Source organism: Heterodontus francisci, chromosome 26 (genome assembly GCF_036365525.1).
Source record: "Heterodontus francisci isolate sHetFra1 chromosome 26, sHetFra1.hap1, whole genome shotgun sequence".
NCBI classification, from domain to species: domain Eukaryota; kingdom Metazoa; phylum Chordata; class Chondrichthyes; order Heterodontiformes; family Heterodontidae; genus Heterodontus; species Heterodontus francisci.
The window spans coordinates 64,257,129-64,284,939 of record NC_090396.1 but is presented as its reverse complement, the minus strand read 5'-3'; the positions used below and the strand labels follow the sequence as shown (position 1 = coordinate 64,284,939).

General features: G+C 42.9%; 1 protein-coding gene across 1 annotated transcript in view; it reads left to right on the top strand.

The window, feature by feature from the left end:
* The window catches only part of cep131 (centrosomal protein 131), a 149,118-nt gene that overhangs the window by 12,998 nt on the left and 108,309 nt on the right, over window positions 1-27,811 (top strand). Inside the window, 3 exon segments of the mRNA XM_068058421.1 lie at window positions 9,771-9,885; window positions 18,238-18,365; window positions 22,730-22,843. Of these exon segments, the coding sequence (XP_067914522.1) occupies window positions 9,771-9,885; window positions 18,238-18,365; window positions 22,730-22,843 (357 nt within the window).

The following is a 27,811-nucleotide window of genomic DNA, read 5'->3' as shown; positions in this document are numbered from 1 at the left end:
TGATTGAATCCACCTCTACCAGACTCTTGAGCCGTGCATTCCAAATCCTAACCATACGCTGCATCAAAAAAGTCTTTCCTCATGTTGCTTTGGTTCTTTTGCCATTCACCTTAAACGGTGTTCTCTGGTTCACTACCGTTCTGCCAGTGGGAACAGTTTCTTCCTATCTACTCTGTCCAGATCCCTCATGACTTTGAACACCTCTATCAAATTACCTTGCAGCCTTCTCTTTTTTAAGGAAAAAGGATTAGCTTTGTCAAACTATCCATGTTCCTGAAGTCCCCCATCCCGGGAACCATTCTCATAAATCTTTCTGCGCCCTCGCTAATGCCTTCACATTCTAAAGTGTGGTGCTCAGAATTGGACACAGTACTCTAGTCTGGCTGAACCAGTGTTTTGTAAAGATTCACCATCACTTTCTTGCTTTTGTACTTTATGCCTCTATTTATACAGCCCAGGATCTTGTATGCCTTATTTACCACTTTCTCAATCTGCAATGCTACCTTCAATGATTTGTGAACGTATATCCCCAGTCCCTCTGCTTCCCTTTAGAATTGTATCCTTTATTATATATTGCCTCTCCTCATTCTTCCTATCAAAATGTATCACTTCACATCTCTATGCATTAAATTCCATCTGCCACGTGTCTGCCCATTCCACTAGCCTGTCTATGTCCTCTTGGATTCCATCACTATCGTCCTCACAGTTCACAATACTTCCAAGTTTAGTATCATCTGCAAATTTTGAAATTGGGCCCTGCACACCTCAAATGTAGCTCATTAATATATATTAAGAAAAACAGTGGTACCAATACTAACCCCTGGGAGAACGCACTACATACCTTCCTCCAATCCAAAGAACGACTGTTGTTTCCTGTTGCTTTGTATCCATGCTGCCACTGTCTCTTTCCATGATAAAGTGCCACATAACAATCAAACGCCTTCTGGAAGTCCATGTACCCCTCATCAACCCTCTCTGTTAACTCATCAAAAAACTATCAAGTTAATTAAACATGATTTCAAATCGTGCTGGCTTTCCCTAATTAATCCACATTTGTCCAAGTGACTGTCCTGGATTATTGTTTCTGAAAGCTATCTCACCACTGAGTGGCCTGTAGTTGCTGAGCTTATCCTTTATACTTTTTTTGAACAGGGATATAATATTTGCATTTCTCCAGTGCTCTGGCACCATCCCTTTATCTAAGGAGGATTGGAAGGTTATGGCAACTTATCCAGCAGTGGGAGATGTTGGAAGGATAGTAATAATATACTTGCTACCTATGTGTTGATGTACATGCTTTAAATGGAGCAAAAAATGGGGCTGGGTAGGAAAGATGAGCTTTTGTAATTCCAACAAGGACATCAAATAACATTTGCCAACATCTACAGAATATATGCAAAGGAAGGAATAAATGATATAAAACAAGAACAGAAAGTTAAATCTCTGTTTTGTCAACCTTGCAGACAGTGTCAGGGGAAGTGATGCTACTTTAAAGACAGCCAAAGTGAGATTTTGTTGATTGTCTAATTGAGGGAAATGAGACAGATGTTCAGCAATTCAGTGTGAACAGTGGAATTCAGTTATAACCATGCTAACCAAACTGAGTTAAATAAATGGTGCGTGTATATATTACAAAATAAATTCATTTGTTTCCCAACCAGGCAGTGGTTAGCACCACAGCCTCACAGCTCCAGCGACCTGGGTTCAATTCTGGGTACTGCCTGTGCGGAGTTTGCAAGTTCTCCCTGTGACCGCGTGGTTTTCGCCCGGTGCTCCGGTTTCCTCCCAAACTTGCAGATTGATAGGTAAATTGCCCCTAGTATAGGTAGGTGGTAGGGGAATTGTGGGGTTGTGGTAGGAATATGAGATTAATGTAGGATTAGTATAAATGGGTGGTTAATGGTCAGCACAGACTCGGTGGGCCGAAGGGCCTGTTTCAGTGCTGTATCTCTAAATAAAAAAAAATAAAAATAAATTGGAACTGATCAAGTTCTATCTGGATACCATTGATCCACAGTTTTGTCCTATTGTTCCATAATCTTCTCGTTCACCTGCAGCCTCCGTCCAGCCAATTTCTTCTGTGTGACCTCAGTAAAGTTCAATGCATGCCACTAGATTGAAAGTAGGACCTCAATTACCTGTAGTCCCACACTTAATTATCTGTCTGAACTTTTTTAAGGGTCAGAAGAACTATTGGAGTTGGGGCTTGCACATTTTTTCTCAAAAATGAGGGTAATTTTATTTTAGAATAAAACTGAGATGAAGTTTATTTAAAGCATGGGTTGAGGCCTCCACCAGAGCTGTGATCCCAAATGTACACCAGTCGCTGAAAGTAAGTATGCAGGTGCAACAAAGAACAGTACGGCACAGGAACAGGCCATTTGGCCCTCCAAGCCTGCGTGAATCTTGATGCCTGCCTAAACTAAAACCTTCTGCTCTTCCGGGGACCGTATCCCTCTATTCCCATCCTGTTCATGTATTTGTCAAGATGCCTCTTAAACGTCGCTATTGTACCTGCTTCCACCACCTCCCCCGGCAGCAAGTTCCAGGCACTCACCACCCTCTGTGTAAAGAACTTGCCTCGCACATCCCCTCTAAACTTTGCCCCTCTCACCTTAAATCTATGTCCCCGAGTAGCTGACTCTTCCACCCTGGGAAAAAGCTTCTGACTATCCACTCTGTCCATGCTGCTCATAACTTTGTAAACCTCTATCATGTCGTCCCTCCACCTCCGTCATTCCAGTGAAAACAATTCAAGTTTATCCAACCTCTCCTCATAGCTAATGCCCTCCAGACCAGGCAACATCCTGGTAAACCTCCTCTGTACCCTCTCCAAAGCCTCCACGTCCTTCTGGTAGTGTGGCGACCAGAATTGCACGCAATATTCTAAGTGTGGCCTAACTAAAGTTCTGTACAGCTGCAGCATGACTTGCCAATTTTTATACTCTATGCCCTGACCGAGGAAGATAAGCATGCCGTATGCCTTCTTGACTACCTTATCCACCTGCGTTGCCACTTTCAGTGACCTGTGGACCTGTACGCCCAGATCTCTCTGCCTGTCAATACTCCTAAGGGTTCTGCCATTTACTGTATACCTCCCACCTGCATTATACCTTCCAAAATGCATTACCTCACATTTGTCCGGATTAAACTCCACCTGCCATTTCTCCGCCCAAGTCTCCAACCGATCTATATCCTGCTGTATCCTCTGACAATCCTCATCATTATCTGCAACTCCACCAACCTTTGTGTCGTCCGCAAACTTACTAATCAGACCAGCTACATTTTCCTCCAAATCATTTATATATAATACAAACAGCAAAGGTCCCAGCACTGATCCCTGCAGAACACCACTAGTCACAGCCTTCCATTCAGAAAAGTACCCTTCCGCTGCTACCCTCTGTCTTCTATGACTGAGTCAGTTCTGTATCCATCTTGCCAGCTCACCTCTGATCCCGTGTGACTTCACCTTTTGTACCAGTCTGCCATGAGGGACCTTGTCAAAGGCTTTACTGAGGTCCATATAGATAACATCCACTGCCCTTCCTTCATCAATCATCTTTGAGTTTTTTGAGGAAGTGACAATCAAATTAGTGAGACCTCCCCTTCACAAAACCATGCTGCCTCTCGCTAATAAGTTCGTTTGTTTCCAAATGGAAGTAATTCCAGTCCCGAAGAATCCTCTCTAATAATTTCCCTACCACTGACGTAAGGCTCACCAGACTATAATTTCCTGGATTATCCTTGCTACCCTTCTTAAACAAAGAAACAACATTGGCTATTCTCCAATCCTCTGGGACCTCAACTGCAGCGAATGAGGATGCAAAGATTTCTGTCAAGGCCCCAGCAATTTCTTCCCTTGCCTCCCTTAGTATTCTGGGGTAGATCCCATCAGGCCATGGGGACGTATCTACCTTAATGCTTTGCAAGACACCCAACACCACCTCCTTTTTGATAATGAGATGACTGAGACTATCTACACTCCCTTCCCTAGACTCATCATCCACCAAGTCCTTCTCTTTGGTGAATACTGATGCAAAGTACTCCTTTAGTACCTCGCCCATTTCCTCTGGCTCCACACATAGATTCCCTTCTCTGTCCTTGAGTGGGCCAACCCTTTCCCTGGTTACCCTCTTGCTCTTTATATACTTATAAAAAGCCTTGGGATTATCCTTAATCCTGTTTGCCAATGACTTTTCGTGACCCCTTTTAGCCCTCCTGACTCCTTGCTTAAGTTCCTTCCTACTGTCTTTATATTCCTCAAGGGATTCGTCTGTTCCTAGCCTTCCAGCCCTTACGAACGCTTCCTTTTTCTTTTTGACTAGGCTCACAATATCCCGCGTTATCCAAGGCAGTTAAGAAGGCAAATGGTATGTTGGCCTTCATAGTGAGAGGATTCGAGTACAGGAGCAAGGATGTCTTGCTGCAATTATACAAGGCCTTGGTGAGACCACATCTGGAGTATTGTGTGCAGTTTTGGTCTCCTTATCTGAGGAAGGATGTTCTTGCTATAGAGGGAGTGCAGCGAAGGTTCATCAGACTGATTCCTGGGATGGCGGAACTGACGTATGAAGAGAGATTGGGTCGATTAAACTTGTATTCGCTAGAGTTTAGAAGAATGAGAGGGGATCTCATAGAAACTACAAAATTCTAACAGGACTGGACAGACTAGATGCAGGAAGGATGTTCCCGATGGCGGGGGAGTCCAAAACCAGGGGGTCACAGTTTAAGGATACGGGGTAAGCCATTTAGGACTGAGATGAGGGATTTCTTCACCCAGAGAGTGGGGAACCTGTGAAATTCTCTACCACAGAAAGCAGTTGAGGCCAAATCATTAAATATATTCAAGAAAGAGTTAGATATTAGTACTTAGGGCTAAAGGGAGCAACGGATACGGGGAGAAAGTGGGAACAGGGCACAGAGTTTGGATGATCAGCCATGATCATGTTGAAGGGTGGTGCAGGCTCGAAGGGCCAAATGGCCTACTCCTGCTCCTATTTTTCTATGTTTCTATGTTAACCTGTCTCCCCTCCTGCCATTGACAAAACCTCCTTACATCACCAGCTTACACCACCAAACTTATTTGGTGGTGGGATTGTAATGTAGATGGTGGAAGATGAACTGGTATCTGTGAAGGCAGTGGTGGGTGAAAGGTGATAACGGGGGGAATGATATGTGCTATGCAGAAAACGGAGCATGTCGCTAAGGTATTAAATAATTGTTCAGGGGGTTACCAGCATGAAAATTAGATATTGTTTGTTGAAGCTAACTTCTATGGAACAATGTCTGAGATTAATGCTGGAGAAGTCAGAGTGAGTACGAGAGGGAGAATTCAAGTGGTGAGCCCAAGGAAGGCCAGAATCAGCTCTTTGACAAAATGGAGGTATTCAGCAAAGCAGAGAGCTAATCTGTGTTTGGTCTGTCCAGTGGAGAGGAAATCCTACTGTGAGCAGTGAATATAGTAAATTAGGATGGAAGAAATACACATGAATTTCTGTTTCAAGTGGAAGGAATTCTTGGGGAACTGAGCAATGATGAGGGAGGTGGCAAATTGTGAGATGTTCTAGCACCTGTGATTGTATGAATGAATGAATAATGGCATAAATGGTCCCTCCAGAAAGTGGGGAAAGGATGACCAAACTTATTTGGTGGTGGGATTGTAATGTAGATGGTGGAAGATGAACTGGTATATGTGAAGGCAGTGGTGGGTGAAAGGTGATAACGGGGGGAATGATATTGTGGTAAGAGCAAATGCCCAGAAAATAAGGTAGACATGATCAAGAGCGATCCAGTTGACCACTGAAGGGAAAATCTTGGTGGGGGAACAGAGAAGCAAAAGCTGTCGGAAAGTAGAGTGATCAGAGAAAATCTAATGGAAATGGAGAAACTGGGTCACAAGGGGCTGATGGTCAAGTGTCACTGCCAGGACTGAAAGTAGGAGATGACCCTGCTCCGGCGGGACCTTGGGGTGGCATTTTGCCTGTGGCAGCCAATTAAGAGCCTGGCGCTGGGGCCACTGTCCTATTGAGGACAGAGGCCTGCCTCCAAGAACTGCTGGCCCAGTCTAAGAGGGTCAGCAGTCTCAGCAGTGCCATCGCTAGTGGTGGCCTTTGCTGAGGCTACATCACCAGGGAGAGGCCGTTCAAGAGGTAAGGTCCCCTCAAAGAATGGTGAGTTTGGTTGGGGAAAGCCAGGTTCAGGCAGGCAGACAGGCCCCGGTGATTGGGGTGGGTGGGTTGGGGTAGGGGTCTTCATACTGCGCCACTGGCACTTAGTGGGGATGGCCATTGTCAATGTTGGGCACCTCCGTGGGCCATGGAGTGCTCATCAAGGAGGCTCCCAACAAACCCGCTGGGAGGTGGTCCCCATGCAGCCGTGGGCCTTCCCTACATGGGTAAAATGCCCACGGAGGTGGGAAGTGGCCCTGAATTGGCCGCTCAATTGGCTGCCCAGGTTCCTGCCGCTGGCAATATGCCATGATGGTGGGAAGATGTGTTCCCCTCCCGTGCCTTCGCCGACCATATTGCCAACCCTCCCGCCTCCCAGCCCGTCTCTAAAGGGTTAGGAAAATTCAGCCCAAAGAAACTCAAAATGCAATAAGTTATGAGAGATATGATGTGAAAAACATAATTTGTGGGAGTCAGTGAGCTAGAAATAGATGTCTATTGAAAGCCCAAAAACAGAGATGTAGGGGGAAGATAGAGAGCGGGAGAGATTCAGAAAGAGAGGGAAAGATTCAGAGATGGAACAAATGAAGGTGAGGGATAGTTAGAAATTAATGAAATTTTGTAGATAAGAGTGAGAAAGGTTTGATGAATGTTCTCAACTTAAAATGTTAATCTGTCTTCTGCCAGCCAAACCTGCTCTGTATTTCTAGAATCTTTTGTTTTGATTTCAGATTTAAAGCATGTTTTATTTTAATCTGCACTGTGCAGAGCAGTGGTGCTTGGCAGTTAAGAATCATTTGGAACTCAATGCATTAAATCACTGGAGTCAAACTTTTGCTAGTCTGGAGTACCCACCAGATTTTCTTCTTAAAACCATGCCTCCAAGGATTATATTACTGAAACTCGCAACCTAAATACCTCTGCATATCAGATTTAGAAATGGAGCTACCATGTCGTCCAAATTATTGATGCACTAAGTTCTGAGAAGGTTTCGTAAATCTGAATGCCTCAAATTATGTAACAGAAAAAGAATGTTAAGAATAATTTGGAGCACTTGAGGGCTGTGTTTATTTCTAAAGTCTTTTGAGCAAAATAAAAAAAAGACGAAGGTGGCAACAGGTGAGTTAGAGAGATGAAAGGTCAATTGGGGTTTTTTTCCTGCTGATCTCTATCTATTGATCCATGCTGGAAATGCTGTCAAGATTGATTGACGGCAAGATTGGCTTGGCTGCTTGTGGCACCATAGCCGAGCATGATCCATCACCTTCAGGGATTGGTGAGGGTTCAAAATCATACTGCTCGATTTCAAATCTATGATTCTGTGCTTTGGAATTAAAGTAGTTCAGAAATAATGAATTTCTAAAATTCTTAGAAGTCAATGAAGTTCTCGATCAGAGTGAGAGGTTTGGCGAATGTTCTCAACTTAACATTTTACTTTATCTTCTGCCGGAAGACCTGTACTGTATTTCCAGAATCTTTTGTTTTGATTTTGGATTTAAAGCATGTTTTTTTAAAATTTCCACTCTACAGAGCAATGGTGCTTGCTGGTTAAGAATCATTTGGAACTCAAGGCAATGAGTCACTCGAATTCTTTTCAGTACAGTAGTATCAGACTGTGGAAAACCAGATATCTTCTGTTCAGCGTCGGGAAGCCTATAACTTTTTCATAAATAAAAACTGGTTTGGGGTTCTGCCTGATTTTGCTGATCATGGAGTGGCAGTGAGAACAGTACAAGAGGCCTTATTGTTTGTGTTAGAGAGGAGCAGCTGCTTCTGATTACTCTTCATTGATCCCTGCCAGATGTGTGTAAGACCAGATATTTGATGAGGACAGCATTGATCTCATTGGACACCTCTTTTTCACCCGCTTCCCCATAGGCCATGTAGCCTGCAAGGACCTGATGTCTAAAATGACCACTTGCTGGACATAACGGAGAGCGAAAGATGTGTACGGAACTTTACTCAAACATGTACACAAGCAAGGAAGGAACCAATACCTTCAGGAAAGAACTTATATCTGTATAGTGCTTTTCAAAACCTCAGGACGTCCCAAAATGCTAACTAGTGAAGTATTAGTTGTTTGAAATGTAGTTACTGTTATAGGGAAATACGGCAGCCAATTTGTGCACAAGATCCCACAAAAGTAATGAAATAATGACCAGAAAATATGTTTTTAATGATATTGGTTGGGGGATAAATATTGGTCAGGACACTGGGAGGAACTTCCCTTTTCTTCTCTACTGCTATATAATCTCTTGTGTCTACCTGAGAGTTGTTTTCATGAATCCAAAGGGCCTGGACAATGTAGACCAATTCAAGGTGTTTCACTAATCCAAAAGCAAAATACTACGAATGCTGGAAATTTGAATATGTAAGCAGTACTTTTTCCTGAGCTTCTCAGTCCAACTTTCTCCTTCACCTGTAGCTGGTGGCCTGCTAAATATAATTGATGGAGTGTCAGCTGCCCTCTGGTACCTCTCTGAAATGACAGTCTGATGTGTGGACCATGGGTGGCGAAGGCCAAGTGACCGTGGGCTCGTGTAGCCAAATCTGATTCTGTCCTCCCTTATGGAAATATCGGTCTACTATATCGCATAGCCCTGCCACTAGTCGTTATAATGATCTTTTGGAGGTTTGCAATAGATGTGTGAAATAGCATAAAATTTAATATTGATTTTCAGTTTTTAAATCTTCATGGAGCTTGAGAAATTTGGAGGAGTCTGTTGGCTACTTTTTTAAAAAAAAAGAAAACCCAGTGGGTGATTGTTTCACATTCAGTGCTAGGATCACATGCAATAGTACCTGGCCAGAGAGGGACTTGCTTAGCACATTTTTGAAATGAACTATTCCTGTTGTGGGGCTAAAATAATGGGGCTCCATTAGTTTTTTTGCAGCCTGCAGCATATGTAGACATCTCTGTTCTGGGAACATGGAGATAAAAAGTAGTTTTACTTTTGGAAGAGCAGTGAACCCTCTGATTTTATATCATGGGGAGTTCCTTTATTTTATGTGTGCCTAATATTTTCACTTTCTTTGATCGTAAACATTTAAATGATAAATTTAACTTCCTAGTCATGTATTTTTTTCTTAAAAGTATTTGAGGAACCAATTTGCAACAAAATCCATTGATGTTGAAATTTTGTTGCTTAGCCAGAGGGAGCTGCAAACCATTGCATCTATCTACCTATTGTAATGAATGTAGATTGGCGCTTATGCGTTTGTATCAGTGACAGTAGGTGGCAGTGTGCCCGCACACAGGCCAGTAACACCTTTGGTCAGTGAACGGTGGACAGATAGGAGTTCACTCATCAACTCGGTAAAAATCAAAAAATGTTTTCCTCATCTATTTCACTCGTGTACCAATCCTCTTCCTCTCTGCTCCCTTGATTTCTAATCATGTTTTTAAAAAAAAATCATACTGGAGAGTTACAGTAAAGTCCAAGCTGTCAGCAGTTACTTTTAGGAAGGTCCAGCTTGCTTTTGGTCACAGTATCCACATGAATGAATTTGAGGAATTGATTGATATAATTTCCCGTTCAATATGTTACTGTGTCTGAAGGAAATAAAGGCATTAATTGTGCCCCTTGCCTTCTCTCTCCTTAGTGAAGAGAGAGCAGATGATTTCCTGGCTTTGTTCGATAGTTCTGCAGATGGGAGGAAAAAGCTGTCCAGTTTGAGCAAGACATCCCCAGAGAAGAGAACTACTTGGAATGTTCTGGTAATTATAAATTAACCAAACCTTTTGGGCTTTGAGAACTAAAGGTAGATTGTGTCTGTCTTTCAGAATCCTGCGCAGTGATGTAGCTGGAAAAATAAAGTTTCTACAGTTTTATTGATATCCATTTCCATCTCCCCTTTCCTGAAGTGTTGAACATTTCCTGGGGTACAGATCCATGTGCTAAATGTCCTTTAGTGCTCTGGGGGCCAAATGGAGTTTCATCCCTTTTACCTCATCAAGAAAATTAGGCTTGCTGTGTTTTTTGAACAGCTGTTCAAGAGCTGGAATAAAGAAAATAATTTTAAAATAGATGGTAGACCTCAAAATAGCCCAAGAAAAAGAATGCCTTGAAAGCCTGCCCTTTTTTGACAAACCCAGTGTATTGCCCTGCCTCTCCAAATCTTTAATTACTTCCCCAGTTGTAGGTCCTGATATCTGAGTCTTGTATCATAGCCATTCACCTTCATAAACTTTAGGATTTTGATTGGACCATCTCAAAAGTGACCTCTTTTCCAAAAGGACCAACTCAACTATTTTAAAATAATTTTACTTAAAATATCTGTTCTTGTCTTTTAACTTGACATTTTTTAAGTGCTAGATTGTCGCAAAGTATACCAGGTAGCACTTGGTGGTTTGTTGGTCCTAATCAGAACTTTCAGTTGTTTCTAAGTCCAATTAAAGGAGAAAGATTAGGTGTATGTAATGTGACTGGGAGCAGAGATTTGTCCTTTTTTAAAATTAATTTGTTTTGTGGGATGTGGGCGCGTTTATTGCCCTCGAACTGAGTGGCTTGCTAGGCCATTTCAGAGGGCATTTAAGAGTCAATCACATTGCTGTGGGACTGGAGTTACATGTAGGCCAGGTAAGGACAGCAGATTACCTTCCCTAAAAAAACACTAGTGAACCAGATGGGTTTTTACAACAATCATTGGTTTCATGGTCACCACTAGACCAGCTTTTTTAATTCCAGATTTATTAAATTCAAATTTCAACATCTGCTGTGGTAGGATTTGAACCTGTGTCCCCAGAGAGCATTAGCCTGGGCTCTGGATTACTAGTCCAGTGACATTATCACTACACCACCACCTCCCCTATATGTGCTCTTGTATACCGTTAGAAGCCTATTCTTCTTTTTGGGACTGGAAGTAAGGGAGATCATGCTAGATGTGGATGAGTTAGTTTGGTTTCCCTACTCGTGAAGCAATTTCATCAGAAGTGGCGGATCCAGCACTATTCAAGTTCATTCGTGTCAGCTGCTAAAGCTGCTGCTATGCTCTGCTTCGCTTCTCCAGTACTGTTGATTTAAATGAAAAATTTCCTTTCTGGCTTCATTCCAACTTCTCATTGAAAAATGAGAGGGAAAATAAACAGAGGCAATGTATTTGTGAATGCCAAGTGACAAGAAAATGAAAATCTTAGTCAATAGCAGCTTTGTTATTACTGACTCTTGTCTTATTGTGGTTCTCGGTGGGAGGAGAGGAATTCACGTTATACATGATATGTATGGAAAGCTTGAAATGCTGGATCTTCTGTCTCCAGACTGTCCACCAAATTGTGTCAGTAATTGGTTGAATTAAGTCACATAATTAGACCATCCTAAAATAGTGTGATTTATGTCTCTAATTTTTTAGCTGTTGGTCTGAAGTAATTATGCATAGGTTGCAAAGTTCAGTTGCTTCTTTATTTGACACTGAACATATTCTAGGGAGAAAAAAACATCCATAAAAGAATCACATTCCACCAAAGAAAAATCCTCTGAGATGCACTAACTGTGGAAGTTCTCCATCTGGTTGTGTATATATTTTGGAATAATTCAATTTTTGAAGTAATTAACATGAAATCAAAGTAAATTATAAGCCTCACTAGCCCTTGTACAATATTAAAGTACATCTGGCAAAATAGAGTTGGCTTGCCAGAGGAAAGTGATAATGGAAATTGACTACAGTAGTTGTCCTCTACAATGGTGTAAGTAACATAGCATCCTAGTAGTTACAGCATGAAAAATGTGCCATTATGCTACTTTGCTGATTGTGTTAATTGTTTGTTCATATTAGGAAGATAAGGTGGCTGTGGCATTAAACTGTTCCCAAAGTGTTTCAGGCTGCCTTTGAAGGTTAATTGTTCTGTTCGTTCTTTACCAGCCTACTTGCTTGAGAGTCATGCTACAATATAGTCATGCTTTATTGCGTTTATAAGGAACATAGGAATAGTGATGGACAGGTGAAGATCCTTTGGATCATTCAACCTGTACCACACAATTGTGATACCTTGTGCAATACTGACACTCTCCACCACACCCTAAACCATGTGATCTCCTGGGAGAGGTGAAAAACCAGGTATAAATCCAGGCCAATTGGTGGCGGGGGAGGAATCTAGGAAATTCCTTTCTGACCCGCCTACGTGATGGAAACTAGACTGGGAGATCACTCTGGTCCTAAAATTGCTCTAGTACCTACCTTTTGTAAGAGGTGATGTCCACCCTAACCAGAAACCGGTTGAGCTCTTGCTTGAGGGAATTGAGAAAATCAGTGTCCACTGCACAAGACGACCGTCTGTTGCAGAGGTCAATTATTCTGAGAAAAGACATGCCTCCTGACTTCCAACCTAGATCTGGCCTGACACAACTTAACATTCTGATCCCTGGTTTTCCCTAACCTATTTAATTGTAACAAACTGTCAACAATCTATTCCTTTCATCATCTTGTACACCTCAATCATATCACCCTTAGGTCTATGCTTCTCTAATGTGCCTGTCTTGATAACTAAGATGCTTTGTACTGGGAATTACTCTCGAGGTCCTCTTTTACACTGTTTACAAAATCTCCATCACCTGCCTTTTGAGGAGATCAAAACCGGACACAGTATTCCAAGTGAGGCCTGACCAAAGTCTTGTACCAGAATAACATAGTATTCCTTGTCTTATAATCAATTGTCCTATGAATGCACCCCGACGCCCTATTTGTTCTAGTTATCACTTCACAGAATTGTTCATGTGCCTTTAGAGAATCTAGGCACCAGGAAGCCTGGATTTCTTTCTTTCTCCTGAATGTTGAGAATTTGCCATTCCTATATGCATACCATTGTACCCATCCAAATTAAATGTCATTTGCCAATCATGAGCCCAATCTCCGAACATGCTAAAATCCACCTGAAGTAGTCGAGCACGTCCACAGTCCCTAACGCTAGCCCAGATCTTCATAGAGTCTGAAAACTTGTAGGTTGTGCCTCCAATACCCACATCCAGATCATTAATAAAAATAGTAAAGACCAAAAGTTCCAACCCCAATCCCTGTGGGACACCATTGATGACTGGTCTTCAAACAGATCCAAATCCATCTATAACTAGTTTTTGCTTACGAGCTGCCTGCCAGTTCACAATCCAGCTCAGTAATTACCACGAAAACCAGTGGCTTTAATCTTGTAGAGAAACCTTGTGTGCAGCACTTTATCAAAAGCTTTTTGGAAGTCTAAGTGGACAATGTCTACTGGGTTTCCCTCATCCACTATCTTTGTTATTTCTTCAAAAAATACAATTGGATTAGTAAGACATAACATATTTTTATGAAGCCATGTTGGATGGCCCTAATATGTCCCTCTTCAAGCAGTTGCATATTGCATCCCTAATGATTCCCTCAACCATATTTTCTATTACTGATGTCAAACTAATGGGCCTATTGTTACCTGGGTCCATCTCATTTGTTTATTATTTGTTCATGGGATGTGGGCATTGCTGGCTAGGCCAGCATTTATTTCCCATCCCTAATTGCCCTTGATTCTCAGCAGGCAGTTAAGAGTCAACCACATTGCTGTGGATCTGGAGTCACATGTAGGCCAGGACATTAAAAGACGTTGGTGAACCAGATGGGTTTTTACAACAATCCGCAATAGTTTCATGGTCACCATCAGACTAGCTTTTTAGTTCCAGATCTTATTAATTGAGTTCAAATTTCACCACCTGCTGTGGTGGGATTCAAACCCATGTCCCCAGAGCACTAGCATGGGCCTCTGGGCCACTAGTCCAGTGACATTACCACTACACCACCGCCTCTCCTTCATCATTATCTTCTTACAAGAGTATTGGTTTTACGTGTTAATTCAGACATCATTTTGTACACAACAAAAGTCCTGAGGAGAATATCGGTCTGCATTTTCATGATGTGAATGCCTTGTGCTTCAGAAAACAATCCAGTGCTCTGTAATCCTATGCTGTTGTACTTCCTCTGCCTGATGCATGGGAATTGCCTGAGTAAAGTATGATGAAAAGATAAAGCTATTTTTTTTAAATTTCCAAAATATACTTTATTCATAAAAATCTGTAAAAATTACATTACCAGTTTCAAATAGCACCAAGTCAAAAAATACAAACAGTGCAAAGGAGGTCCGTTTGCTTCATTACAATCATGAGTTGCCTCATAACCCTTCCATTTCACATTTGTCATGCCAATTATATTTTTACATTTTACAGCAAATGAAAATTTTCCCGATACAGTTCGAGGGGTTTCCCATGGATCCAGCCCCTCAGTCCAGCTTGGTGGGGGAACCTTACACTGTGGTCTTTCCCCATTGAGCCTTTGCTGCGGCTGCCCCAAGCTTTAGTGCGTCCCTCAGCACGTAGTCCTGGACCTTGGAATGTGCCAGTCTGCAACATTCGGCCGTGGACAACTCTTTACGCTGGAAGACCAGCAAGTTTCGGGCAGACCAAAGGGCGTCTTTCACCGAATTGATAGTCCTCCAGCAGCAGTTGATGTTTGTCTCGGTGTGCGTCCCTGGGAACAGCCCATAGAGCACAGACTCCTGTGTTACAGAGCTGCTTGGGATGAACCTTGACAAAAATCACTGCATCTCTTTCCACACCTGCTTTGCAAAGACACATTTCAGGAGTACGTGGGCAACCGTCTCTTCCCCACCACAGCCACCGCGGGGGCATTGTGCGGAGGGGGCGAGACTTCGGGTGTGCAGGAAGGATCTGAAGGGGTGGGCGCTTCTCACCACCAGCCAAGCTACATCTTGGTGCTTGTTTGAAAGTTCTGGCGATGAGGCATTCCGCCAGATGACTTTGGCGGTCTGCTCGGGGAACCATCCAACAGGATCCACCATCTCCTTTTCCCGTAGGGCCTTGAGGACATTCCGTGCAGACCACTGCCTGATGGAATGGTGGTCAAAGGTGTTTTTCCGCAGAAACTGCTCCACGAAGGATAGGTGGTACAGCACGGTCCAACTGCATGGAGTGTTCCGCGGCAATGTGACCAGGCTCATCCTTCGCAACACCGGGGACAGATAGAACCTCAGCACGTAGTGACACTTGGAGTTTGCGTACTGGAGGTCTACACACAGCTTGATGTAGCCGCACACGAAGGTGGTCATCAGGATGAGGGCCACGTTGGGTACATTTTTCCCGCCCTTATCCAGAGGTTTGAACATAGTGTTCCTCCAGACCCGGTCCATTTTAGATCCCCAGACGAAGCGGAAAATGGCTCGGGTGACCGCCACAGCGCAGGAGTGGGGTATGGGGTATGGTGAGTGCCTCGCACCTGATGACCAGGTTCTTACCCACAATGGAGAGAGATCGCTGCCCCCACATGCTCAACTTTTGTTGTACCTTGGCTACTCGCTCCTCCCAGGTTTTGGTGCACGCCCCGGCCTCAATAAAGCTATTTTTTTTTCCAAAATATACTTTATTCATAAAAATCTGTAAAAATTACATTGCCAAACAGTTTCCAAACAGCACCAAAAAATACAAACATTGCAAGGGAGATCAGTTTCCTTCAATACTGTCATGAGTTTCTTCCCAACCCTTCCGTTTCACAATTGTCATGTCAATTACAGTTTTACATTTACAGCAATTCAGAATATTAACGATACAGTTCGAGGGGTTTCCCATAGATCCAGCCCCTCAGTCCAGCTTGGTGGGGGAACCTTACACTGTGGTCTTTCCCCATTGAGCCTTTGCTGCGGCTGCCCCAAGCTTTAGTGCGTCCCTCAGCACGTAGTCCTGGACCTTGGAATGTGCCAGTCTGCAACATTCGGCGGTGGACAACTCTTTGCGCTGGAAGACCAGCAAGTTTCGGGCAGACCAAAGGGCGTCTTTCACCGAGTTGATAGCCCTCCAGCAGCAGTTGATGTTTGTCTCGGTGTGCGTCCCTGGGAACAGCCCGTAGAGCACAGACTCCTGTGTTACAGAGCTGCTTGGGATGAACCTTGACAAAAACCACTGCATCTCTTTCCACACCTGCTTTGCAAAGGCACATTCCAGGAGGAGGTGGGCGACCGTCTCTTCCCCACCACAGCCAACGCGGGGGCACTGTGCGGAGGGGGCGAGACTTCGGGTGTGCATGAAGGATCTGACGGGGAGGGCCCTTCTCACCACCAGCCAAGCTACGTCTTGGTGCTTGTTTGAAAGTTCTGGTGATGAGGCATTCCGCCAAATGACTTTGACGGTCTGCTCGGGGAACCATCCGACAGGATCCACCGTTTCCTTTTCCCGTAGGGCCTTGAGGACATTCCGTGCAGCCCACTGCCTGATGGACCGGTGGTCAAAGGTGTTTTTCCGCAGAAACTGCTCCACGAAGGATAGGTGGTACGGCGCCGCCCAACTGCATGGTGCGTTCCGCGGCAATGTGACCAGGCCCATCCTTCGCAACACCGGGGACAGATAGAATCTCAGCACGTAGTGACACTTGGAGTTTGCGTACTGGGGATCTACACATAGCTTGATGCAGCCGCACACGAAGGTGGTCATCAGGATGAGGGCCACGTTGGGTACATTTTTCCCGCCCATGTCCAGAGATTTGAACATCGTGTCCCTCCGGACCCGGTCCATTTTAGATCCCCAGACGAAGCGGAAAATGGCTCTGGTGACTGCCACGGCGCAGGAGTGGGGTATGGGCCAGACCTGCGCCACGTAGAGCAACAACGTGAGCGCCTCGCACCTGATGACCAGGTTCTTACCCACAATGGAGAGAGATCGCTGCCCCCACATGCCCAACTTTTGTCGTACCTTGGCTACTCGCTCCTCCCATGTTTTGGTGCACGCCCCGGCACTTCCGAACCATATCCCCAGCACCTTCAGGTAATCTGACCTGACGGTGAAGGGTACAAAGGATCGGTCAGCCCAGTTCCCAAAGAACATGGCCTCGCTCTTGCCGTGGTTAACTTTGGCTCCCGAGGCCAGTTCGAACTGGTCGCAGATGCTCATCAGTCTGCGCACGGACAGCGGATCCGAGCAGAAGACGGCGACGTCATCCATGTACAGGGAGGTTTTGACCTGAGTGCCTCCGCTGCCTGGGATTGTCACCCCTCTTATGCTCGCATCCTTCCTAATAGACTCAGCAAAGGGTTCAATGCAGCAAACAAACAAGACCGGGGACAGAGGACAGCCCTGTCTGACTCCAGATTTGATCGGGAAACTTTCAGATTCCCACCCGTTGATTGACACTGCGCTACTGATGTTTGTGTAGAGCAGTTGGATCCAATTGCAGATTCCCTCCCCAAACCCCATTTTGGAAAGCACGTCCATCATGTAGGTGTGCGATATCCTGTCAAAAGCCTTCTCCTGGTCCAGGCTGATGAGGCAGGTGTCCACCCTCCTGTCCCGTACGTAGGCGATCGTATCCCTGAGTAGCGCGAGGCTATCAGAGATCTTCCTGCGGGTACAGTACAGGTCTGATTGGGGTGAATCACCAGCTCCAGAGCAGACTTGACTCGACTGGCTATGACTTTGGACAGAATCTTGTAATCAACATTAAGCAATAAAGCTATTTTTTTTTTTCCCAAAATATACTTTATTCATAAAAATCTGTAAAAATTACATTGCCAAACAGTTTCCAAACAGCACGAAAAAATACAAACATTGCAAAAGAGATCAGTTTCTTTCAATAATGTCATGAGTTTCTTCCCAACCCTTCCGTTTCACAATTGTCATGTCAATTACAGTTTTACATTTACAGCAATTGAGAATATTAACGATACAGTTCGAGGGGCTTCCCATGGTTCCAGCCCCTCAGTCCAGCTTGGTGGGGGAACCTTACACTGTGGTCTTTCCTATTTTTAAACCTAGTAATGTTGCATATGCTCAATTAAACAAGGTACTTGAAGGCAAAGCCAAGTCTTGTATAGATCATTCCACTGTACACTTTAACCATTTGATGACCAGACATTTGGTATTGATGAGAACCAGGAAGATCATGTGATTATCATCACGTGCTCCTGGCCTCACAATATAATATAGAAAGGACAAAGTTTTCCTGATACAAATGCAGGCAATTCATTTCAGAACCACTATTGAAATGCTAATATTTATGTTTACTGTTTCTCTCTTTTCCCCTCCCCCCTTTGTTTCTTCTCCAATGACAGGATGAGGAGCCCAGAGCTTTTCCAGTTCCTACTAGTGGTCGCAGTACTAGTATTATAGATGTGCCAGTCTTGACTAAAAGGAGGGAGACAACTGTGTCACTAGCAGCCAACTTTACAGCCAACAATCGGTTAGTCGGTCTATAAGAAAACTATAATAAGAATATAAGGAAAAATTGTTTGGTTCCTATATATTGTAAGTGCCTTTTAACCTTTGTGCATTATGGAAATTTTTGTTTAAACAGCATGCAGTTATTTTTTTATTAGTAAACAGTAAGTGTGCTGCCAACAACTAACAATGAATGTGGAAGAGGACAGGAACAATGCATTTTACTGTGGTGACAATTGGATCTGTTTATTCTCTTTTCAACAAGAGAAAGTTATACCAACATGATTTAGGAATGTTGAAACATTGGAGCAAGAGTAGGCCATTCAGCCCATCGAGCCTGCCCCGCCATTCAATATGATCATGGCTGATCGTCCACTTCAATGCCTTTTTCCCACACTATCCTTATATCCCCTTATGTCATTTGCATTTAGAAATCTGTCAATCTCTGCTTTAAACATACTCAAGTTCCACAGCCCTCTGGGGTAGAGAATTCCAAAGATTCACAACTCGGAGTAAAGAAATTTCTCCTCATCTCTGTCCTAAGTGGCTTCCCTCTGATTTTGAAATGTGTCCCCTGTTTCTAGTCTCCCCAACCAGGGGTAACATCTTAACTGCATCTACCCTGTATGTTTAAGTATTTTGTAGGTTTCAATGAGATCACCTCTCATTCTTTGAAACTCTGGAGAATACAGGCCCAGTATCCCCAATCTCTCTTCATAGGACAGTCCCGCTATCCCGGGAACAAGTCTGGTGAACCTTTGTTGCACTCCCTCTATGGCAATAATATCCTTTCTAAGGTAAAGGGACCAAAACTGCACACAGTGCTCCAACTGCAGTCTAACCAAGGTTTTATACAATTGAAGCAAGACTTCACTACTCCTGTACTCAAATCCTCTTGGTCCCATGATATAACCACCTGTGATTAATCAATTAAATACTGTGCTGAAAAATATAAAATAAATTAGAAATAGATTTGACATACTGTCATTCATCACAAAGGGCCAACTATTACTATCATTTTTATGACATGAAGCAATTGATTCGTGTCTTGTTGCTGTCTATTATGTTAGCCAGACTGACCAGCTTGATGGTGAAGCTCTTGCATTTGGCACCATGCTATATACTGTGTGGGAAGTGGCATCTGGCTACAGCCTGCTCACATAGAAACTGATGATCTTGACATGAATTCCACTGCACTGTAATTTAAAACAAATTTAAACAAGAAAGTTGTAGAATTGCAATATTACAGATTCTATCATAAAGCCCAATATGGCAGTGGTGTGTTTTCCTGGAGTTGAGCAGCTCCAGATTGGCTGTCAGATCTCTGTGTACAATTAAAAAAAAAAACAACTGGCCTTCCTGCTGTTGATCAGTATCTAGTTACCCCTGCTGAAAAACGCCCCTGTGTGCCAGTAAGAACAGAATTGAGCAGAGCACAGCGAATAGATGTGAACAGGGCACGCACAAGAAATTCAGACGGTCACGTGTGGAGGATAAACTGGGGAGACGGTGGCATAGTGGCAATGCCACTGGACTAGTAATCCAGAGGCCCAGGCTAATTCCCTGGGGATACAGGTTCGAATGCCACCACGGCAGCTGCTGGAATTTAAAAATTCAATTAATTAATTAATAAATGCAACTCACCAAGGCTCTTTCGACAACACCTTCCAAACCCGCGAGCTCTACCACCTAAAAGGACAAGGACAGCAGATACATGGGAACACCACCACTTGCAAGTTCCCCTCCAATCCTCGCACCATTCTGACTTGGAACTATATCGCTGTTCCTTCACTGAGCTATGCCGTTAGTCCCACTCCCTGGCTCGATCCCCGTAGCCCTGCAAGTGTATTTCTCTCAAGTGGCCATACAACTTCCTCCTTGAAGTCAGTGAATATGGGTGATTACATTTGAAGTATGGGTATTTTTAAAAATTTTTTTTTTCCATTATTTGTTTTTAGTATGTGGATGACGCCAACAGGGTCACCCTTATTGCCCATCATAGTTGCCAGAGGAGGTGAACCTGCAGTCTTTGTGATGATGCTGTTCCACAATGATGTTAGGTATAGAATTCTAGCATACTTGAACCAGCAAAAGATCAGCAAGTCAGGATAGGTGGTGGTGTTCCCACAGATTGTAGCTGCTGTCCTTGTCTGTGTTAGAAGTCATAGGGAACTTAGTGCTATTGAAGTGTAAATGACATAAAATTGCATGCTAAAAGAGCCACTGGCTGAATAATTTAAAAAAACCACCAATATAGGCCATTTGTGATTAACAGCTGTTTCCATGTTGTAATTTTGATGTGAAACTGATATTGGACGTAATTTCATTGCGGAATGGGTGGTACAATATTTGGAATTATGTACCAGATAAAATAGGGGAAGCTATGACAGAGTTCAAAATTGAGTTGGATGCTTGAATAGTCGAGGGATGAGCTTGAGAGGCTAAATGATTCTTTTGTGGTCTCTAACTTTTTCTTACTTTATTTTGATTAACTGAGCAAGGTGATGGTCATCCCACAAGCTTACTGATCAGATGGTTCCCAATGTCATGAATAATTTTTAGTCAATGTTATGAATGTGAGTCATCAATAAATCACCTGGCATAGTCTGGTTTACATACCTTAAATTGGATGAGAAAGTAAAATAAATTTAGGTAATTTAAATACTAACTATATAAAATCATGCAGTACAGAAGGATGCCAATCGGCCCATCATGTCTGTGCAGCTCTTTGTGAGATTTGTCCCATTAGTCTCATTCCCCCGTCCCTTCCCATAGCCCTGCAAATTTCATCTTTTCAAGTATATATTCAGTTACCTTTTGAAATTTACCAGTAGCCTCCACCACCTTTTCAGGCAGTGCCTTCCTGATCACCATAACTCACTGCCAATTACCTTAAACCAATTACCTTCTAGTTATTGGTCCTCCTGCCAGTAGCAAGTTTCGCCCTAACCACTCCATCAAAACTCCTCATTTATTAATGCATCTAAATCTCCCCATGACCTTCCATGCTCTCAGGAGAACAATCCTAGCTTCTCTAGTTTTTCCACATAACTGAAGTCTGTGTATTAAATAACATAAATTCCACATATCTGCACAGTTTGTGGAATGGTTATTAATGTCACTGTGTCTCACCATATGTGTATATAAATGCAAGTTGCTATTACAGTGTGAAAAAATTTCATGGAATTGAAATATGCTCCTATCCTGTGAATAAATAAATAAAAAAGCAAATGTGCTTGTAAATGGATTTTTGTGAAATGTATTGCAGTGCTATTTATGTTTGAGTATGCAAGTCTTAAAAAAAAAAAATTCTACCATATCTTGCTTTAGGTTGCATTCCTAATGCAATAATTTTAGTCTGATGAAGAGCCAGGAAATCAGAACAGTAAAATGTTGGATGGTATTTGCCAAGCATTACAGCTTGCAATAGAGGCATTAAATATTGTGCAAATTGAAGTGGGTATTTCTGGTGTTTCAATGTGTAATGGTTCAAGGTGATTGTAGTAGGATGGACAAAATCATTGACGTTTTGATGTGTTTATATTTTTCCCTTAGTTCCCTCCTTTTTCTTCCCCCTCCCAAAGTCCATGTCATCTTCTGTTAAGTAACTAGAACAGTGCAGCCTGTGAAGAACTCTTCCTTGACCAAGACCAAGTGTAAACAGCTCTATTTTTAGTTAAATAAAAACTCTTTAAATCTTAGTCCGATGTCTTTTTTAAAAAGAGAAGTAACAATTGTCCATTGCTGAGAGTACATGAACATTGTAAATTGTTTCCTACACATTCCGAGGGAAATTCTTTCTACATTTTCCCTCCCTCCAATCAAACTCAGGATATCCTTTCAATAAATATAGTGTTTGTGGGATCTATGTACATTGTCCTTTTACATTTGTACATTCAGGAACAATGGCAACTTTTTTTAAATTACGCTTTGCATTCTTCTGTGTGTCGTTATGGAACAGCAAAAGAGTGTACGTTTACTTTTGAAATTCTTTTCCCCTCCTATGTTTTTTTTTCTTCCCTTCCAATCATAGCCTACACTCCGTCACACATGCTTCGTTCTGTTGGGTGTGCAATAGGTCCGGGCCACAAAGTTTTCACCAGTGCTAATGCCACTTTGTTGTTGATTTGAGATGAAACTTGATTCAGGGAAGGGAAGGTGACTGATGTTGAGTTCTTTTCTCCACAATTGAATCTCTCGAGTTGGACACGTGTCCTCTCCCTTAACGAAAAATGCTGAGAGCTCATAGAATTTGCTTAACTGAGTCAAGGAAGTGTGGATGTAGTCTGGATAGCATTTGCCAGTTTTTATCCTAATAATGTGGCTTCATTGCAGGTTATATTTTCTTTTGTGGGATGAATAACTTCTGTCTTGCTTTTCTTATAGGAGCAACAAGGGAACTGTTGGGAATTCTGTCACCACAATGCTGCACAACAACTACTCAACTGTTGATAAACCTTTGACTCCGAAAAGCTCCAACCAGAAAGCAACATCCCTCAAGTAAGTTCAAGATTCTCGTTAACAGTAGAAACTATTCAAAGATCAATTTAAAATCCCACTCTATTCACTTATTTATGAAATGTTAATGTTTACAATCATCGAGATAAATAGCGAAGGAAAGCAGTCACTTGTGGGAGTAGTTTATAGGCCCCCTAACAGAAGCTACACTGTAGGACTGAGTATACGGGAAGAAATAATGGGGGCTTGTAAGAAAGGTACTGCAATAATGGGTGATTTTAATCTATATATAGATTAGACAAATCAGATTGGCAAAGGTAGCCTGGTAGATGAGTTTGTCGAGTGGATTTGAGACAGTTTTTTAGAGCAGTACGTTGTCGTGCCAACCAGGGAACAGGCTATTTTGGTAATGTGCAGTGAGACAGGATTAATTAATGACCTCATAGTAAAGGAGCCTCGAGGTAGCAGTGATCATAGCATGATAGAGTTTCACATTCAGTTTGAGGGTGAGAAGTGTGTGTCTAAGACTAATGCTTTAAACTTTAAATAAAGGCAATTACAAGAGTATGAAGACAGAGTTGGCCAAAGTAAACAGGGAAATTAGATTGAAAAGGTAGAACAGTAGAGAAAAAGTGGCAGACATTTAAGGAGATATTACTTATCTCTCAGCAAAAGTTTATTCCAGTGAGAAAGAAAGACTCTAGGAGAAGGATGCACCATCTGTGGCTAACTAAGAAAGTTAAAGATAGTATCAAATTGAAAGAAAAAATGTACAATTCTGCGAAGATTAGTGGTAAGTCAGAAGATTGGACAAATTTTAAAAACCAGCAAAGAATGACTAAAAAATCATAAGTGAGTGGGCAAAAATTTGGCAGGTGGAGTATAATGTGGGAAAATGTGAACTTCTCCACTTTGGTAGGAAGAATGGAAAAGCAGAATATTATTTAAAAGGAGAGAGATTGCAGAACCCTGCAGGACAGAGGGATCTGGGTGTCCTGTCACAAAACGTTAGTATGCAGGTACAGCAAATGATTAGGAAGGCAAATGAAATCACAGAATTGTTACAGTGCAGAATGTTGTCATTTATTGTAAGTGAAATAGAATATAAAAGCAGGGAATTTTTGCTACAGCTGTACAGGGCCTTGGTTAGACCACATCTGGTGTACTGTGTACAGTTTTGGATGATATGTTGGAAGGCTCATCAAATGAGGCCATATGGATTGAGCTAAGGAACAAAAAAAGGGCAGTCACACTGCTCGGAGTGTACTGTAGACCCTCAAACAGTCAGAGGGAGATAGAAGAGCAGATATGTAGACAAATCTCTGAGAAGTGCAAGAACAATAGGGCAGCAATAGTAGGGGATTTTAATTATCCCAATATTAACTGGGATAGTTTTATTGTGAAAGGAATTGAGGGTGCATTCAGGAGTACTTTTTTGTCCAGTATGTAGCAAGTTCAACAAGATAGGAACAGTTTTTTTTTTAGAATTAGAATTAGAATATTACAGCGCAGTACAGGCCCTTCGGCCCTCGATGTTGCGCCGATCATCTGACCTACACTATTCCATTTACATCCATATGTCTATCCAATGACCACTTAAATGCCCTTAAAGTTGGCGAGTCTACTACTGTTGCAGGCAGGGCGTTCCACGCCCCTACTACTCTCTGCGTAAAGAAACTACCTCTGACATCTGTCCTATATCTTTCACCCCTCAACTTAAAGCTATGTCTCCTCGTGTTTGCCATCCTCATCCGAGGAAAAAGACACTCACTATCCACCCTATCTAACCCTCTGATTATCTTGTATGTCTCTATTAAGTCACCTCTCCTCCTCCTTCTCTCTAACGAAAACAACCCCAAGTCCCTCAGCCTTTCCTCGTAAGACCTTCCTTCCATACCAGGCAACATCCTAGTAAATCTCCTCTGCACCCTTTCCAAAGCTTCGACATCCTTCCTATAATGCGGTGACCAGAACTGCACGCAATACTCCAGGTGCGGCCTCACCAGAGTTTTGTACAGCTGCATCATGACCCCGTGGCTCCGAAACTCGATCCCCCTACTAATAAAGGCTAACACACCATATGCCTTCTTAACAGCCCTATTAACCTGGGTAGCAACTTTCAGGGATTTATGTACCTGGATACCAAGATCTCTCTGCTCATCTACACTACCAAGAATCTTCCCATTAGCCCAGTACTCTGCATTGCTGTTACTCCTTCCAAAGTGAATCACCTCACACTTCTCCGCATTAAACTCCATTTGCCATCTCTCAGCCCAGCTCTGCAGCCTATCTATGTCCCTCTGTACCCTACAACACCCTTCGACACTATCCACAACTCCACCGACCTTCGTGTCATCCGCAAATTTACTAACCCACCCTTCTACACCCTCATCCAGGTCGTTTATAAAAATGACAAACAGCAGTGGCCCCAAAACAGAACCTTGCGGTACACCACTAGTAACTAAACTCCAGGATGAACATTTGCCATCAACCACCACCCTCTGTCTTCTTTCAGCTAGCCAATTTCTGATCCAAAGCTCTAAATCACCTTCAACCCCATACTTGCGTATTTTCTGCAATAGCCTACCGTGGGGAACCTTATCAAACGCCTTACTGAAATCCATATACACCACATCCACGGCTTTACCCTCATCCACCTGTTTGGTCACCTTCTCGAAAAACTCAATAAGGTTTGTGAGGCACGACCTACCTTTCACAAAACCGTGCTGACTATCGCAAATGAACTTATTCTTTTCAAGATGATTATAAATCCTGTCTCTTATAACCTTTTCCAACATTTTACCCACAACCGAAGTAAGGCTCACAGGTCTATAATTACCAGGGCTGTCTCTACTCCCCTTCTTGAACAAGGGGACAACATTTGCTATCCTCCAGTCCTCCGGCACTACTCCTGTCGACAATGACGACTTAAAGATCAACAACAACGGCTCTGCAATCTCCTCCCTGGCTTCCCAGAGAATCCTAGGATAAATCCCATCTGGCCCAGGGGACTTATCTATTTTCACTCTTTCCAAAATTGCTAACACCTCCTCCTTGTGAATCTCAATCCCATCTAGCCTAGTAGGCTGTATCTCAGTAATCTCCTCGGCAACATTTTCTTTTTCTACTGTAAATACTGACGAAAAATATTCATTTAACGCTTCGTTTTAGAAAATGAAGATGGGCAGGTGGAAGGGGTGGCAGTGGGAGAGCATTTTGGTAGTAGTGATCATAATTCAGTCAGTTTTAACATAATTATGGAAAAGGACAGAGATCGAACAGGAATTAGAGTTCTCAATTGGGGCAAGGCCAATTTTACTAAACTGAGGAGTGATTTAGTGAAAGTGGACTGGAAACAGCTACTTGAAGGTAAATCAGTGTCCGAACAGTGGGAGACATTCAAAGGGGAGATTCAGGGGGTTCAGAGTAAACATGTTCCCACAAAGAAAAGGGTGAGACGGCCAAATCTAAAGCCCCATGGATGTCAAGGAGCCAATAGGGTAAGAGAAAACCGAGAAGGAAAGCTGATGTCTAACACCAAGAACTCAATACCACAGAAAGCTGAGAAGAGTATAGAAAATGGAGGGGTGAAATCAAAAAGGAAATTAGGAAAGCAAAGAGAGGGCATGAAAGAATATCGGCCAGCAAAATTAAAGTGAACCCAAAGATGTTTTATCAATACATTAAGAGTAAGAGGATAACCAAGAAGAGAGTAGGGCCCATAAAAGACCAAAAAGGTAACCTATGTGTAGGGGCGGAGGATGTTGGCATGGTTCTTCATGAATACTTTGCGTCTGCCTTCACAAAAGCGGGGGACGAAGCAGGTATTGTGGTTAAGGAGGAGGAGTGTGAAGTATTGGATGTGATAAACATAGTGAGAGAGAAAGTATTAATGGGATTAGCATCCTTGAAAGTTGATAAATCACCAGGGCCAGATGAAATGTACCCTAGGCTGTTTAGAAAAAGCAAGAGAGGAAATAGCAGAAGGTCTGACCATCATTTTCTAGTCCTCACTGGATACAGGTGTGGTGCCGGAGGATTGGAGAACTGCTAACGTTGTACCTCTGTTTAAAAAAGGAGCAAAGGATAAACTGAATAATTACAGTCTAACCTCAGTAGTGGGCAGGTTATTGGAATCTATTCTGAGAGACAGGATAAACTGTCACTTAGAAAGGCACAGGTTAATCAAGGATAGTCGGCATGGATTTGTTAAGGGAAGATCTTGTTTGACCAACTTGATCGAATTTTTTAAAGTAGTAACAAGGAAGATAGATCAGGGTAGTGCAGTTGGTGTGGTCTACATGGATTTTAGCAAGGCTTTTGTTAAGGTCCCACATCGCAGACTCGTTTAAAAAAAAAATAAATAAAATCCCATTGGATCCAGGGAAATGCAGCAAGGTATACAAAATTAGCTCAGTGGCAGGAAACAAAGGATAATTGTTGACGAGTGTTTTTGCGACTGGAAGGCTGTTTCCAGTGGCGTTCCGCAGGGCTTCGTTCTGGGTTCCCTGCTTTTTGTGGTATATATTAACGATTTGGACGTAAATGTAGGGGGCATGATCAAGAAGTTTGCAGATGACGCAAAGGTTGGCCGTGTGGTAGATAGCGAGGAGGATAACTGTAGGTTGCAGGAAGATATTGATGGACTCGTCAGATGGGCAAAAAAGTGGCAAATGGAATTCAACCTGGAGAAGTGTGAAGTGATGCATTTGGGGAGGTCAAACAAGGCAAAGGAATACACTATGAATGGGAAAGTACTGAGAGGTGTAGAGGAAGTGAGGGATCTTAGAGTGAATGGCCACAGATCGCTGAAGCTAACAGGACAGGTCAATACGGTGGTTAAGAAGGCATATGGAATCCTTTCCTTTATTAGCCGAGGTGTAGAATATAAGAGCAGGGAGGTTATGCTGGAACTGTATAACTCATTGGTTAGGCCACAGCTTGAGTACTGTGTGCAGTTCTGGTCACCTCATTACAGAAAGGATGTAATTGCACTAGAGAGGGTACAGA